A 12,685-nucleotide genomic window follows, 5' to 3' on the forward strand; every position below is an offset into this window, starting at 1 on the left:
TAGCTTCCCCTGCGAACTTCGTTTTATCCTTAATGTGAATTTACTTAGCCTACCTTTTTAGTATATACCAACATGGGAAATTTTGCTATGCTACCCCAGAGACTGTTCGGTTTTCCGGAATGATAACTTTTAAGGTTTTTCTCTATATAAACCTTAGAGTTATGTCATAAGTTTCTAATTAATAAATTAAAAATAGGGGTTGATCGTAGAGGGGGATATTTTGTCGTAAAAATTAAAATTAAAATTTAGCGGGATGAAAAATATATAGATGTGTATACAACATTTCGGAGTAGTTTAATTACAAACACCGAGACACGAGAATTTTATATATAGATAGATAGATTTTACGCCCTGATAACGTAGGTTTATGTTGGTGAAACAATTTCAATCGGTTCTGTAGGTAAAGGAGTTTATTTGATAGAAACTAAGGCGAGGTTTCACAATTATTTGCGCGGTTTTTCAGTTTTATATACTTTCTGTTCATAACTCAAACTCAAAATAACGTTATTCATATAGGTAAACTATTACACTTATGAACGTCAGAAGAGAATTCATTTTATAGAACGTATCGATTAAAGTTTAAACAATGTTCCCAATTTTAATTTTATTAAGACATCCCACACTTTATACACAAAGTTTTATATAGTTTCGAAACCCAATAGTTTTAGGTATGAATTTAACTACGGTTTTGACAAATAAGGTAAATAATAATAGAGAAATAGCGACATTGGTAAAATTTACTGGTATTTCAATTATTTAATTTGACATCTTAAATTTAAAATTACTTAATATTTACACTCAAATCCTTAGTGTATTCAATGGCTGCCGAAATGAAAAAAAATATTAGTCGCCAGTGGCTTTACCATCTGGGGCCCGTGGCAAATTCTTTTGATGGTGCCCTATCAGTAAAAATCGTCACGTTGTAGTCAGTTTAATTTTAATAAACTTCGAGCTTTTCAGCGTACTTAATTACACGTTGTATATGTCCCATTAATGGCCATAGGCCTCCTCTCTTAGGCGACAGGAAATGGTCTGTAGTCCCCACGCTAGCCCAATGCGTATTGGAGACTTCAAATTCATCCATTGAACATAAAATCCTAGGTTGCCCGTGGCATTTTGCCAGCTCTGCCACTCTATTGTTACGCCACTGTTAGTCGCATTATTTTCTGATTGTTAATAGTTCATATATTCTAGGTATGGGCGCAATGAATGTCATAATGACTGTGATAAGTCTCCTACTGGTGGAAAAGGCGGGAAGGAAGACCTTACTTCTCATTGGATTTAGTGGAATGATGGCAACCACTATTGCGCTATGTATTGCTATTAGATATGTAAGTCTTAAAGTAAATCACGAAAAAATACAAGTTTTATGTTAAGTACTAACAGCAGATCCACTCTTGTACACGGGTCATTACTATAATTTTAAACTTATTGTTTTTATTATCGATTGATTATAGAAGATTAAGGGTTTTTAGAAGATATATAATCTCATTAAATACTCTTTTAAATAAACAAAGTTGTTTAATGTTGAATTTACAAATTTCAAACGCGGGCGATTAATATACTTAGTATTTAATGCAAAGAAATCGTTCTTATTTTCTTTATTAATCTGGCTTGTTACTAAGCCTAATTGCTGGGATGTAAATTGTAATATTTTTTTTTAATATTATGGCAATAGTTTTCACTTAAAAATTTTAATATTCAAAATATTCATACTCCCGTCTGTCAACAATTTATTGGTTTCTGTCATAGTTCGCGCTCAATTTTGATTTTAAATCTCGTAGTGTAATTCTAATACGTCCTTCAATCACAGAGTACTAAAAATGCATGAACGTTAAGAAATAGTTAACCTCACTTTCCTTTATCTGTCTTCCAGACGACAATATCCTGGGTACCATATTTATGCATCGCATTGGTGATTCTTTTCGTAACGATGTTCGCTGTCGGACCCGGATCGATCCCCTGGTTCCTTGTTACAGGTAAGTGTAAAAGGTCTATCTATCTATTCTATTCTAAGGTCTATCCTACGGTCATTTTGTGCCCATTTTTTATCAAATTTAACTTTTACTGAAATAGTAAACAGTGCGTAAAACAAGTTCGCGCTGTCAATAGTCGATTATCAATAGCGATGGCACTATAGATACACATGTTTCCTCTTCGTAAATTAATGATTTGTTTAATTCAATGTGCAGAACTGTTCAACCAAGGCGCGCGACCAGCAGCTTCTTCAGTAGCCGTCACGGTTAACTGGACTGCTAACTTCATAGTAGCACAAAGTTTTCTACCACTTAAGGTAAATGGAATGTATTTTATGAAAAGATACTTTATGTAATACATACAGTATAATATATTTTAGCTAAACAGCTGTTCGAACAGAAAGTTCCAAATTCGCATATTTAGCTTAGGTATAAATAAGAAAATCAATAAATTAATCAACAAGCTTATATTCAACAAGTAATCCCCTTGAGGGTCACAGGTGTATTTACTAGTAGGTGATCACGTTATGTGCCTTCGTCAAACCCAGCCTGATTATTAAATGTTGATGAAGTTATATTTATTATTTAAAAAAACAAATAACTAACCGATATTTACTTTTTTCAGTCAATTATAGATACGAACGTCTTCCTCATATTCGCTGCTCTTCAGTTCATATTTATATTATTCATATCATTCAAAATCCCGGAAACGAAAAACAAAACTATTGAAGAGATCACAGCTATGTTTAGACAACAGTTGTAATTTATTTACGAAGACTTTCCATTAATTATTTATACGTAATCGTCTTGCGGCCAGGCTATAGTCTTTCGACCGAAAGTCTTGTGTAACGTCTTCCTGCTATTAAATTTATTCCTCAATCTCGTATTATAAATAATATTAGCAAAGCTAATTCATTGAACAAACATCACAATCTACCATTTTTACACTCATAACGCGATTAAATCGCTAGATCTGAATTCGTATTGAATTGTAAAGAAAAAAATGTTCATAGAAAATACTTTACGTTGTAATTATCATGTGTTGAGCTTGGATTGTACGGTTTACGAATTTTGTGTTTGTTGTCTATCAAGACTACTATATTATTATCTGTGTCAAAGACTCGGCTCTGTCAAAAATTAACTAGGCTGGGTTCTAGTTTTTGACAGCTAACAGCATTTGTCAAATTTTCATATGAAAACGCGCCAAAATTTTTAACCATAGAGCCCAAGCTTAACTAACTGATATCTAAGTATATAAATTACTCATAGTGAGAGTATTAAAGAAGTTTCAGTACCTTGTATATGTAAGTCCGTATGTACCAGTAAAATAGATGTAAACTATTATCTGTCTTTTAGATCTGATATAAGTTAATTTATTGACAAACATTTTCCGTAGGTTTAGTTTAATGTTACTTAAACAATATCCAACATGTTTATTAATATAATGATTTGACATATTATGTAAAAAACTAATTCATAATGTCTCGTATATGGGACTTGGGAAAATATTCTTATCATTTTCAATCATCTCTATCTATGTGATTTGGGAAAATAGGCCTTGTTAGATGAAGACAGGGTTGCATTTTAAATAACACGCATATGAGATTAAATGTAAGGTTGTAATAATTTATTTTTATATTAATTAATATAATACGTAAGTAATCCTGATGTCTTGGACTAACTGCCAAATTTATTTCAAGACAAAAAGGAGGCATTTTTCAATTAATAATTTATAATATGTTTACGCGAGTAGGTAAATCATCAAAATTATACCCAAGTTATTGAAGTTGTCAAAGCCAATATAATTTAAAACTATTCAATATCTAGATAACGTGTACTTAAATTAAAAAATGGTAATTAATGCGGTGCAGAATTCTACGTTCTGTAACATTGTTTTCAAAAGTAACAACTTTCCAGTGAACAAAGGGAACTTAGCAGAAAATATTTTTGTAATTTAGTTATTTTTAAACGATTTTGTTACGAAACATTAAAGTCTTGATTAGAAAGATATTAATATTGAAAAGATTTTGTGTCCTGAATAGATTCAAGCGCGATAAAAGTACCTACTAAAGTGCTCATTCTGTATCTAGTTTCTTCTAAGACTATATCAGTCTTAGTCTCTGGTATTCTGAAAGCCATAATAAAATTTTGCGTCATATCTTCATAATCAAATTTGAAAAGATTTAAGCTTACATTGAAAGTAACTGTCATAACTTTGATAATCTGTAAATATGCATTTTGTTAAGTGAGAAGTTTTTGTACGTTAAATAATAAATGTTTTTCATACGAACATTCGCTTTTATTTATTACTTTGTTTATGGTATATTTACATTTGTAAGGAATCGGATAGCTAATATCTGTGCCTGTTCTATTTCCTTCCTTTTATTTACGTTGTATTTTTTTTGTATATGTACGGTTTTTTACATATACATCTATTAAAGCAGTAAGTGTTGGTAATCTTCCGTTAAAACACTTGATTACCATAGAATTTTATTAAACCCAAATTTCATAACTATATGTATATTTATACTTTGTAAGGGATTTAAAGACAATTCTACACAACTTACATTAGACTCATTCTATTTGTGTAAATAGCCTATGGCGAGTAGTAGCGACAAGTAACCAATTACTTTCGTAGCAATTACGAGTGGCTGTCAATAGAGAAGGTAAGAAATCCACAACTATATCAACAATAACTTTATTAACAATATATAAAATATTAATTACAATTATTTAAAAATTCGTTAACAGGTGCTATATATTGCTTTCTTGATGCTGATAAATTCAATTGTTTAAAAAAGAAACAATCGGAATTTTCCTCTGGCGATAATTGCAGACACGGACTTGACCATTCTTGAAGAATTTTTGAAAACTATAAAAAACAAATTTATGTTTAAATCGGTTCATGGCACACTTCTACATCTGTCCAATAAAAAACAGTCACCTTTAAACCCTCTCTATGTTAGCTTTAAATTACTGTGATCATATTTTCTTATTTGAAAAGATCAGAATTCTGATTCTAATCCTTTGATTTATGGTTCCAAACCAGTAACGAAATTTCCTTCACAGTACGAGCGTTGTTAAATGCGCACACAAAACACAGCTATCCTGTTATTCTTTCAAAACACTAGCGCTGAAGCCGCTATCATAATATAATAAGTAAAAGTAACTATCTGATTTATAATTCCGTAGAATTCTGACAGCTATCATTTTTTGACATGTCTGTGATGGCAAACCTTTTTGGCACATTTTTCCATTTCAATACGAGTCTGTACATACATTTTATTGTTAGATAATGTACCCATTTTATTAGGTGCGGTGCTCCACATTAAAATTGGTTTAACAAGGATTGGTAATTACGCTCCCTTTCATCACAAACAGTAAAAACGCACAAGTAAAGATAGCATTTTATTTTTTTAAAAGGTTTACTAAATCTGGAATTAGTAGGCAGTGATGCCATTTAAAGAATAAAATAAAGTAATTAAAGTGAATTCGATATATTGTTCGTGATATTGAAATTTTTTTTTTATTTTTGTATTAGGTCACTTGAGAAAGTAAATGGTGGTTTGGGAATACCTTTTTGTAGGTAAAACATAAAAAATATGTAGCATTTTTTTAATACCCTTAAATAAGTCAAATTTGTCCCTTTTTCGGTGGAAATATTTTTTAGTAGCAACCCTAATGAAATGTCAGAATTCTGCGGAATTTAAAATCAGAGAATACACTCGATTACACGTCAAACTGAAAAAAAAAACGCCAAAAGTTCTCGACTTTGTTTAACTGTAATGCCAAAAATTCGTTGTCCCTTCAGACTCGCTAGGTACATTATTCTGTACATTGGGAACACCATCACTGTTGTAAGTTCCCTCGCAGATCCATATAGACCACAAGCCCATGAACAAAAAATACATGTGAAATGACCCAACGTGAATTACGCTTAGAAGGCTGTTACTATATCTGAAAATAGCTATGAGCACTATGCCGTCATTTCTGAGCGGTACATGTGAGTACGTGAGTGAATGGACTTTCTCAGGTATAATGGGGGAATTTCGACTAATTATTAATGTACGGCTTTGTTATAAGTGTATAGATGATTAAAAATAAATGTCGAAAAACCTAGTGCCGTACAAAAGTGATGGTGCCGGAAGTCGGTGCAAATTTTTAATTCGACGACAGTTGCAGAAGCAATATAGGTCATTTATTACTGTACGGCATTTGTGTGATTCCTTTTGGACACAAATACAGATACTTTACCCGTAAACGCCGTACATATTCCCAGCGGAGCGGTCGAAAGCCAAGGGTCACAACATATGTCTGATTAGCATATAGGTGATGATGATATGAAACAACATAAAATTAAATGATCTTGAGAGTACTTCACAAATAGATAACATTTTCCAGCATGCCGTAAATTTTTTGTGGAACACATAGGTGTATGGGGTAAATTACTTTCCTCAGAAAAGAGTCATTTTCCGGTGACTTTTATCTGTACGGCAATAACACAGGTTATTAATACTTTAGACAATCTTCAATAAAAGATAAATGCCGTACACTTTCGATAGTCCGCTACCACCGCCTACCAATACAGGGCGTCCCAAAGTTATGGGAAATGAAGGGAAAGTACCTTAAATATCGTAGATAGGGTATTTTACTAAAAGAAGACTTTATGTTATTTTTAAAAGTTATTAATTCTGCATTCAAAGATTTTTTTAAAATTACTTGCCTCGTCTGGGAATCGAACCGACTTAAATGTAAAAAAAACACCCCTACTTTTATGATACCAATCGAAAGAATGGCCAAAAACTAATAACTCTTCTTAAGTAACATAGTATTTTAAAAGAAAGGAACAGCGTGAATATATCTTTTTAATCAAATTAAAAACATTATCTATCGTATTCGGCCTAAAAAAATCACCTACGAGTCTGTTACTTTAGAAAAGTTATTAGGTTTTGGCCATTCTTTCGATTGGCATCATAAAAGTAGGGGTGTTTTTTTTTTTAATTTAAGCCGGTTCGATTTCCAGACGAGGCAAGTAGTTTTTAAAAAATCTTTGAATGCAGAATTACTAACTTTTAAAAATAACATAAAGTCTTCTTTTAGTAAAATACCCTATCTGCGATATTTAAGGTACTTTCCCTTCATGTCTCATAACTTTGGGACGCCCTGAATTATATTTTTATTTTTGTTAAAAATATTTTTCCTTTACCTCTCTCTGCTGGTACGATAAGGCTGTAAATATACTTTACATCCTTATGGTAGTATACTCAGATATGTACAGTTATTAATGACCTTAAGGGACACCTCAAACGTCGTCGAAGTTTTTATCAGCTGTAAAGAATAATCTAGAGTAAAATGTACGGCATCTGGTTTTTTTTGTTTATTTATATTTGTTACATATAAAATAACAATAATCTTTGAAAATATTACTCCCCATATTACTCTAGGAGCATTTGAAAAGTCATCTAAATTTCGGAAATTTCATATATTTTTTATCATAATATTTTTATTTGTTACCATTTATAATGAACGGCTATAAGGTACAACGGTAATATTTAGTAACATTATGTAAAAAAACAAGTTGCCGTACATTATTCTCTGATCTTACAGCAGTAAGAACTTGGTAAATCCTGAAATTTCGATAAATATTTAATTACACAAATATGAACTATAATATTTGGACGGCATAATTATAAAACATTATTGTCCGTGTTAAATAATATTTTGAACATGTTGCCGTACATTTTACAATGACCTTAGGGTATATGGGCGTAGGGGTAGGGTTCCGACCCTTGGCTTTCGACCGCTCCGCTGGAAATATGTACGGCGTTTTCGGGTAAAGTATCTGTATATGTGTCCAAAAGGAATCACACAAATGCCGTACAGTAATAAATGACCTATATTGCTTCTGCAACTGTCGTCGAATTAAAAATTTGCACCGACTTCCGGCACCATCACTTTTGTACGGCACTAGGTTTTTCGACATTTATTTTTAATCATCTATACACTTATAACAAAGCCGTACATTAATAATTAGTCGAAATTCCCCCATTGTACCTGAGAAAGTCCATTCACTCACGTACTCACATGTACCGCTCAGAAATGACGGCATAGTGCTCAGAGCTATTTTCAGATATAGTAACAGCCTTCTAAGCGTAATTCACGTTGGGTCATTTCACAGGTATTTTTTGTTCATGGGCTTGTGGTCTAATAGATACATATTTATAGAAATAAAAAATTTACATTTATTTTAATTGTGTTGTACCTACGTGTTAATATATAAATAAGTTTAGTTTATAAGGAGTAATAAAAAATATAATAATACATTTTTATTAAGCAATACTTAATTTTTTAATAAAATAGGCGACGAAACGGCTAGAATCTTCTGACATTAAATGACACTGCCGGTCATGGACACTGCCAGAAGCTAATGTGCGTTGCCGGCCTTTAAGGAATCATTACGATCTTTTCTTGACGAATTCAAAACATCTTGACTAACTACTCACTAATTCAACTTTTTCCGCATCATCACTTATAATAGCACCATCTCTACGCAAAACCCCGGTTAAGTCCATGCCAAGAAGTAGGGCTACAGTACAGTTCCTTTGCGACAGTGCTTCGCTGACGGCCTTTAGGGCTTCGGGTTTCCTTAGATATACCTGGAATATTAAAACGTGTTTAAAATGACAGTGTTATATTTAGATCGAATAATTATAATAAAATCGAAAGTTTGTGAAAATATATTCAAGAAAACTTTTTTCTGAAGAAAGAAGCTTTTAGAAGTAAGTTTTCCTTACCCTTTAATAGGCCGTGAGGTAGATATATTTATGCACTAGCTGACCCGGCTAACTTCGTTCCGCCTAACAGTCTAATAATATCGTGTTAACTTTAGTTAAACTTAATTCAGGATTTCATTAAGGTAATACAACTTTTTTAGCAAATACAAAAATGTTTTATTGCCTGCCATTGCGAAAGAAGAATGACAGTTTTACACATTAGGCACTGCATGCTGAATGTTAAAGCACTTTCTGATATAAGTACAACATTTTTTATGCATCTCTTCATTCGCTTCAAGATCGGAATTTCTTGAACTGACACGAATTCGATGTAAAATGGTGCGTAATTTTGTCAACAGATGGTGTTTGCATTCGTAAAATTAATTAATTAATTTATTGTTATTCGATAACTTTTCCGATATTTTATTACTTATTCTGCTATTCGGAGCGGAGAAGAATCCACTAAAAAAGAGATAACTAACATCGGTCCAGCCGTTCTCGAGTTATAAGTGTTGTAACAAACACGACTTTCTTTTATATATATAGATTATGTTTTATTTATAATTTTCTTTATGTTCCTGAGAACACTATACCTATCAACTCAAAACAATTGTTATATGGAACTCCAGGAATTCCGGGTTACAAGTTAATTATATACAGTAAGCAAAAAAAAATTATTAATCTTTCCCAAGATTGAATAATCTAGATTTAACTGCTTTTATAAAACTTTATTTACTTATTCATAAATATTTATATTATATAGTTCACATATATAATATAATAAAATATATATTTATTTATTATATATAATAAACTGAGATATCCAAACCTCAACCAATATCGGAAAGCTCGGTATTAAAACGTCGCCGAGAATTTTAACATCCTTCCTCAATAATTGTGCGGCGTTGAGTAATTCCACATCAGACCTTGCTTCAACAAGACGTTGCACTTTTAATTTCCTAAAATCAGTTTTAATCAGCAGTCTTATTCTGTAACTAATAGTGTTAGTAGAAGAAACCTATATTTAGATGATATGTCCTTATTATTAATTATTTTTTGTTATCAATTATTAATATATGTGTGAAAAAAACCTTATAATATTTATAAGAGCTCCAAGTCCTTATTGATAATGAAGATATGTGCCTCAAAAGTCGGTGTAACAGTGTGCTGATTTCATATTATCATCTTTGACGATGACGGAAACAAGTCTCCAAGGGAGGACTAAACATTTTGAGTTAGTGCAGTGTATATTCACTATATTTGTGCAAGTGCGGTATCTCGGTCTCTTAGCCAAAACATTATAGAACCAAGACTATTATGTTTATTATGGAACATAAGATACAGGTATCACTATTAATAAACATTATCCTAGTTTAATCTATTTACATATAAATTATGTATATATGTACAGGTTAGATTGTAATTCATATGAGGTCGATCTTTAGAACACTTTAGATTAATTTTTAACCAAAAACGGTGTTTTAGAAATACTAATTAAATAAATCAAATACATTTATAATTGTTTTACAGTAGGCGTTTTTCTGATACCCCAGGCGGAAATGCGTTCGCGCATCTCCTGCTCCCAGAAGTAGTAGGGGTACTCTGAATACCAGAATCTTTGCTATTCAGGACTGGGTGAGCACTTAAACCAACGACGTAGAGAGGACCTACCTTTCCTCCATACAATCACTAGGTTTCAATATATTTTCAAGAAATTCCACTTTATCTTTATCATGTGGTGTTGCTTTATTAACTTCTTTGGAAAAATTCACTGTATCTAATAATATTACACCTAAAATATTAATTAAATAATTAATCACAATTTATTTATGTAACAAAAAATTAAGTCTTATTAATAATTGTTTTGGCATGTTTTTTTATTTCCACTTGTGGACACTAATAATGACATGTGGCACATGTTGCGGACTTGTACGAATCCGTATCCATAAGAGTCAAGAATCTAGAAGCCCAAGTCTTGACTTTTCCTTACTCATAATGATTTGGGAATATCTTGTCAGCCAGCTATCATAAGATGTAACCTACTATTTTACATATAATTTATAATAGAATTTACTTACTATGTAATAAATCGGCACACATTTCATAATCATCAAAGAAATCACCTCTGTTCATTAATGCTGAAAGATCCTGAATCCTTTGAGTTACAAGTGTACAACAAGATCCCACAATTTCTATTGTACTTCTTACATCATCTTTGTAACTGAAATTTACATTGAAATTTTGAAACATAAATGACAAACAACCATTCACAGATTTTAAGTTCAGATTGCATCTGTTTCCAGGATACTTTTAATTTTATATTGAAAATGACGTGTGATAGAATTTCAACCATAAATCCAAATAAGGCTGATACCATACTTGATAAAAAAAACAATTAAATGGATGCAGAAGTGGGAGGGCAAGATCATAGAATGTTGCTTATGAGTTATGACATTATGTTAATTTACTATAAATTATTGATTGTTCTGATATTGTATCTGGCAAGTAGGTTGGTTACTTCTATACATTTAGTGACAGATTTGCAGAATTAGTGTTAAGGTTTTTTACTATTAAAGTCATATGCTGGTTGCCCATATTTAATCTCAAAATCAAACCAAGTTAACAAACTGACTTTCACCACCGTTGTGACAAAGCAAGTTGGAATACTAAAGTAATAATAAAAAAATCATAAATTACCTCCAGTTATTCCTATCGATAGGCCTGTGGTCTATAATCTCTGTGACATATGGTGATAAAAACTCATACTTCTTAGACAAAACATGATGGTCAACTAGTACAATATTAATTTTACCTTCTTCCACTAAATTTTTTAGATCTATATCATCTCTAAAAAACAGAATAAAATTTATAATATCTTAATTGATAGTAAAATCATTATGTTCAACAATGTTTTTTTATTGTTGTGTATAATAAAAACTATAATTTTTATATTTATTATTATTTTCTTTTTCTTAATAAACTTAGAGAAGGTTATAATATCTAGTAAATACCGGATCAAAGAACAGGTATCACTTTCTAATTATAAAACACCTACCTAAAAAGCAAAAAATTCTCTCTCAAGCCATGTCCCTTAAAACAAAATGCAACCTCTGTCTTCAAAGGTAAGTCCTGTCTATCTACATCTAATAAAGATACGAAAATGTCATCTTTGTATGTACTTTCATCTCTTTTATTTCTTGTACATACTTTACACTTCATTTTTTGGTGCTGCCAATGTAGAAATGTTGCGTAAACAAGGGAACTGACTGCAGAATCGAGATCACAACTCTCATTACCAAGGACTATGGTGAGATTAACATAATTCCGTGATTTCTTGAAAAACAAAAAAATCTGTTTATAACTATTTGCATGTTATGTTAATAGTAGTAGTAGGGGTAGTAGTATTGAGCATTTATATACCATTAACACAATTATATTCTATTATTATTATATCATGAATAATAGATTATATATTTAACAAAGAGAAGACCCGAAGGTTTTTATTTACATCACAAACTTGTATAACTACTGAAACACTAATGTATGAAATATAAACCATACTTACCAGAACATTTAAAGTATAATTAAGGTAATCTTCCATTGTTTATTATTGAGTCACAATAGCAGAAATTTGAATTTCTGAATTTAATGTTTACAAACTTTCATATTATCATGGTCATTGACATTTGACGAGTTTTCTTTACAGTTCAATTTCTTTTTTTTTTCAAATTTTCACTTAAAGACTACTGACATTAAGCGACATTGGCGGAATTGTGATTTACAGTTTAAACAGAAGTCGCCATTATAAATAAAGAAGAAGAAGACTACTGATATAAAATGACTAACAATTGACATAAAACTAACTATATTTATTGCAAAAATTAAAAAATGAAACTTCTAAATACATATTCGAACATTTTGAAACTGCGGTTCGAA

General features: G+C 31.2%; 1 protein-coding gene across 2 annotated transcripts; it reads right to left on the reverse strand.

Annotated features, from left to right (window-relative positions):
• Positions 1-4,658: 4,658 nt before the first annotated feature.
• On the reverse strand, positions 4,659-12,480 carry LOC125061375 (exopolyphosphatase PRUNE1). Of its 2 annotated transcripts, none has more exons than XM_047666789.1 (8): positions 12,315-12,480; positions 11,805-12,082; positions 11,447-11,596; positions 10,873-10,970; positions 10,421-10,541; positions 9,579-9,708; positions 8,480-8,632; positions 4,659-4,848 (listed from the first exon to the last, which is right to left on the reverse strand). In XM_047666789.1, exons 1-8 carry the CDS (start codon positions 12,348-12,350, stop codon positions 4,696-4,698), a joined length of 1,119 nt encoding a protein of 372 aa, XP_047522745.1. In that variant the 5' UTR covers positions 12,351-12,480; the 3' UTR covers positions 4,659-4,695. The 2 variants fall into 2 exon arrangements, with proteins under 2 accessions (XP_047522745.1, XP_047522744.1); XM_047666788.1 differs by having other exon boundaries at positions 10,828-10,970; positions 12,315-12,469.
• Positions 12,481-12,685: the final 205 nt, after the last annotated feature.

Source organism: Pieris napi, chromosome 23 (assembly GCF_905475465.1).
Source record: "Pieris napi chromosome 23, ilPieNapi1.2, whole genome shotgun sequence".
Lineage (NCBI taxonomy): Eukaryota > Metazoa > Arthropoda > Insecta > Lepidoptera > Pieridae > Pieris > Pieris napi.

Bases quoted from the DNA above. Each gene is read 5' to 3' on its own strand.
- LOC125061375 (XM_047666788.1), bottom strand. From the start codon at position 12,350: ATGGAAGATTACCTTAATTATACTTTAAATGTTCTG. The intron at 10,971-11,446 runs GTAATTTATGAT...TGTAAATTTCAG, and splicing joins ATCGATAGGAATAACTGGAG to TTACAAAGATGATGTAAGAA. The intron at 9,709-10,420 runs GTAGGTCCTCTC...AACTGATTTTAG, and splicing joins AGTGATTGTATGGAGGAAAG to GAAATTAAAAGTGCAACGTC.